Source organism: Teleopsis dalmanni, chromosome 2 (assembly GCF_002237135.1).
Source record: "Teleopsis dalmanni isolate 2A chromosome 2, ASM223713v2, whole genome shotgun sequence".
NCBI classification, from domain to species: Eukaryota; Metazoa; Arthropoda; class Insecta; order Diptera; family Diopsidae; genus Teleopsis; species Teleopsis dalmanni.
Genome location: NC_051847.1, coordinates 2,639,358 through 2,642,287, shown reverse-complemented (window position 1 = coordinate 2,642,287; position 2,930 = coordinate 2,639,358). Strand labels below are relative to the sequence as shown.

Below are 2,930 nucleotides of genomic sequence, written 5' to 3'. Positions count from 1 at the left end.
TGAACATCCTATATTTTGTGTAGTTTTCCCTGAAGATGACTATCGAAGATAGTCGAAATATCGGAAATAAATTATAAACGATTTTTAAATATAAATAATAAATTAGTGTCTTTTTATTTATATTAAAATTTGACCAATTAGCCCGGTAACAAATTATTATAATAAATTTTTTTTGAAATTGTTTTTAAAATTTTAAAAATATTATGCAGTCACCAAAAGTTAATTCAAATTTCTAATAAACCTTCGCTTAAAAAAAAACCAATAATCTTTTAATAGTTTATTGTCTTTAGTTCCATAGTAAATAGGATTCACTATTTTTAGAAGTCAGTGGTCCACTTTAAGATGCATTATCATCGATCTCTCTTAAACGTACCATTGCCAATATGGCCATAATGCTTTCTAAACTAAGTTAGAACTTAAATAATTGGTATTTTGAACATATAAACTCTTATAAAGACATTTTTTTTAAAAAAACTAGTGAAGAATTTCTTTTGGCTGTTAAAAAATACTTCACTAACAGAATAATAAAAACAAATGAATTAATATAAAATATATTATAAATAAATTATTAAATTTTTTTTGATATAAAAAAATAAATATAAAATACCTATTATTTGTCTTAAAATAAAATAATTAGTTTAACTAAAGAACCACAATGAAGGATGTTAAAGTGGCAGTATATTAAACAATATTTTTCAACATAAACTTGCCTGATATATATATTTTAATACGTTATAAATAATTCTAAATCCTGCAAATAGTTTAAGCGTTTTTACAATTATTAAAAAAACCATACCAAGCTTACTGAAATTCAAAAATTATTGTACTAAGCGTGCTTCGTAGGAATTCAGTTTAGTCAGCTCTTCGACTGCTGCTTCCCTCAGTTTCCGTGACAGTGGCGGTACAAACAAATCGTAATCCACTTGCTTGCGCGCAGCGTTCAAGTAGATTTGTGTATTGTCGGCCAAATTTAGGAGCTCAAGCCATACACTGCAAGCATAGCCAACAACCAGCGTTATGATGAAACCAATCACAGAGAACCACAAATAGGATAGCTTGTACAACCAAAAATATTCAACTACAGGTGGCTTAGGAGTAGTGGTTATTATTGACAATGTTGCATTTATTGTGGTGTTAATAGCAGCTGTGCAGTTATCAACGCTAAGTGGCAATGAAGGTGGTGGTGGTTTAGGTCCTCCAAAACCAATCCAAAATGAAAACATTAAACCAATTAATAAACCCAGCAGCGCACCGCGTTGATTTGATCTCGTAGTGCACATTCCCAGCGTAAATAATGCCAATAAAGGTCCACCAACAATTCCAAATATTGTCAGAGATGCTTGAAGAACGCCACCTAGTGAACCAGCACCAAATGCTAAACCAACGCAGACTATGCCGTATAAACAGGCTATAATTTTTGATGGCAAAGTTGTATTCGAATCAGTCATAGGTCTTCTGAAGCAAACTTTATACAAAGGTTTTAGATAATCTTCCAATGTGACGGCAGCAAGAGAACTCACGGCTGAAGAAATGCTGGAGAGACTACCTGAGAATATGCCAGATACAAATAAGCCACAAAGTCCAGGATATTGACCTGTAAATAGAATTTGAAAGGTATACTAAATTAAAATTTAAAAAATATTAAAATTATATTCCGACGGGGCGCTACACTTCGTAAATTTAATATAATAATATTACAGTAAATTATATATGATAATATAAGTGAAGTTTGGATAATATAAAATGTGTCTATCTCTTAGCATCTTAAACTATATTCACTATTTGAAAATGAGCGATAATACCAGATCTTAACATATTATTAGAGGTTTAAATCTAAACTTCTTACAAACAGTAAAATCTTACTAAATTTGGTAAAAGCATATCTAAATTTGCTTACCCATTGTATCTATAGCGAACAGTGGCATTATTTGATCCCGGTATTTAATGCGACCCTCAAGTACTGGATCGCAGTTTCTGTAGTAATAAAATATAGCCAGACCGCTGAAAAGCGTGCTAAAACTTAAAGTACTCAATATTGGTAGATTCCACCAAAGTGCTGCTTGCGCACCTTTCAAGTCACGCACGCTTAATAAACGCTGTACTTGTGTCTGATTAACTCCGTAAAGCGATAGATATGTAACTATACCGCCAATAATTAAACTCCAAAATGTATGTCGTACTGTGGGATCTAAAGAGAACTCATTAATTTCCATCCGCCCACGTTCAACAGCAACATTCCAAATGGCACCTAAGCCTCCTTCAGCTTTAAGTGCAGACACTACAATTACTGAATAAATGGCAGCGAACATAAGAATAGACTGAAAAACATCGGTGATTAGTACCGCCTTCATGCCTCCTATTGTTGAATAAAATGTACAAACGAAACCTATGGCTAGTATGGCTGTGTTTTTATGTATTCCAGTTACCGCTTCTAAAGCAAGTGCAGGTGCATATAACACAATTCCCATGTAGAGTATCATTTGTACTGAATAAGCTAAAGAAGCTACCAGACGCGTTGCGTGTCCAAATCTACGTTCCAAGTATTCATAGACACTTGTGGTGCGCATACGATAGAAAACCGGTAAAAATAGATAAGCAGCTATGGGTGTACTGATAACGTAGGCCAGATTGATGACGCAGAACATAATGCCAAACTGATAACTTTCATTGGAAACGCCTAATAGCGTTATTGCAGACATGAAACTGGCCATCAAACTAAAGGATACTGGAAAAACCGACATGCTTTGATTAGCCATCAGATACTCTTTGGTGGTTTTTTGCTTGCCACCGGTGTAGCGGTAGTAGATTCCAATAGATGCAGAGATTATAAGTATAGTGATCAACACTGCAGCATCCCAAATATCAAAATTTGACATCTTTGTTAATTTTGTTCTGTCAGGCGCAGTCAGATGACAAAATGCAGAGTGTAA

General features: G+C 33.7%; 1 protein-coding gene across 1 annotated transcript in view; it reads right to left on the bottom strand.

Moving 5' to 3' along the window:
* Positions 1–647: 647 nt before the first annotated feature.
* LOC119680502 (putative sodium-dependent multivitamin transporter) overlaps positions 648–2,930 on the bottom strand; it is a 14,050-nt gene continuing 11,767 nt past the window's right edge. Inside the window, exons 2-3 of the mRNA XM_038093332.1 lie at positions 1,898–2,876; positions 648–1,594 (exon numbers count right to left, since the gene is read on the bottom strand). Coding sequence (XP_037949260.1) covers positions 819–1,594; positions 1,898–2,876 — 1,755 coding nt within the window. The 3' untranslated portion in view covers positions 648–818. The remainder of the gene's footprint in view (positions 1,595–1,897; positions 2,877–2,930) is intronic.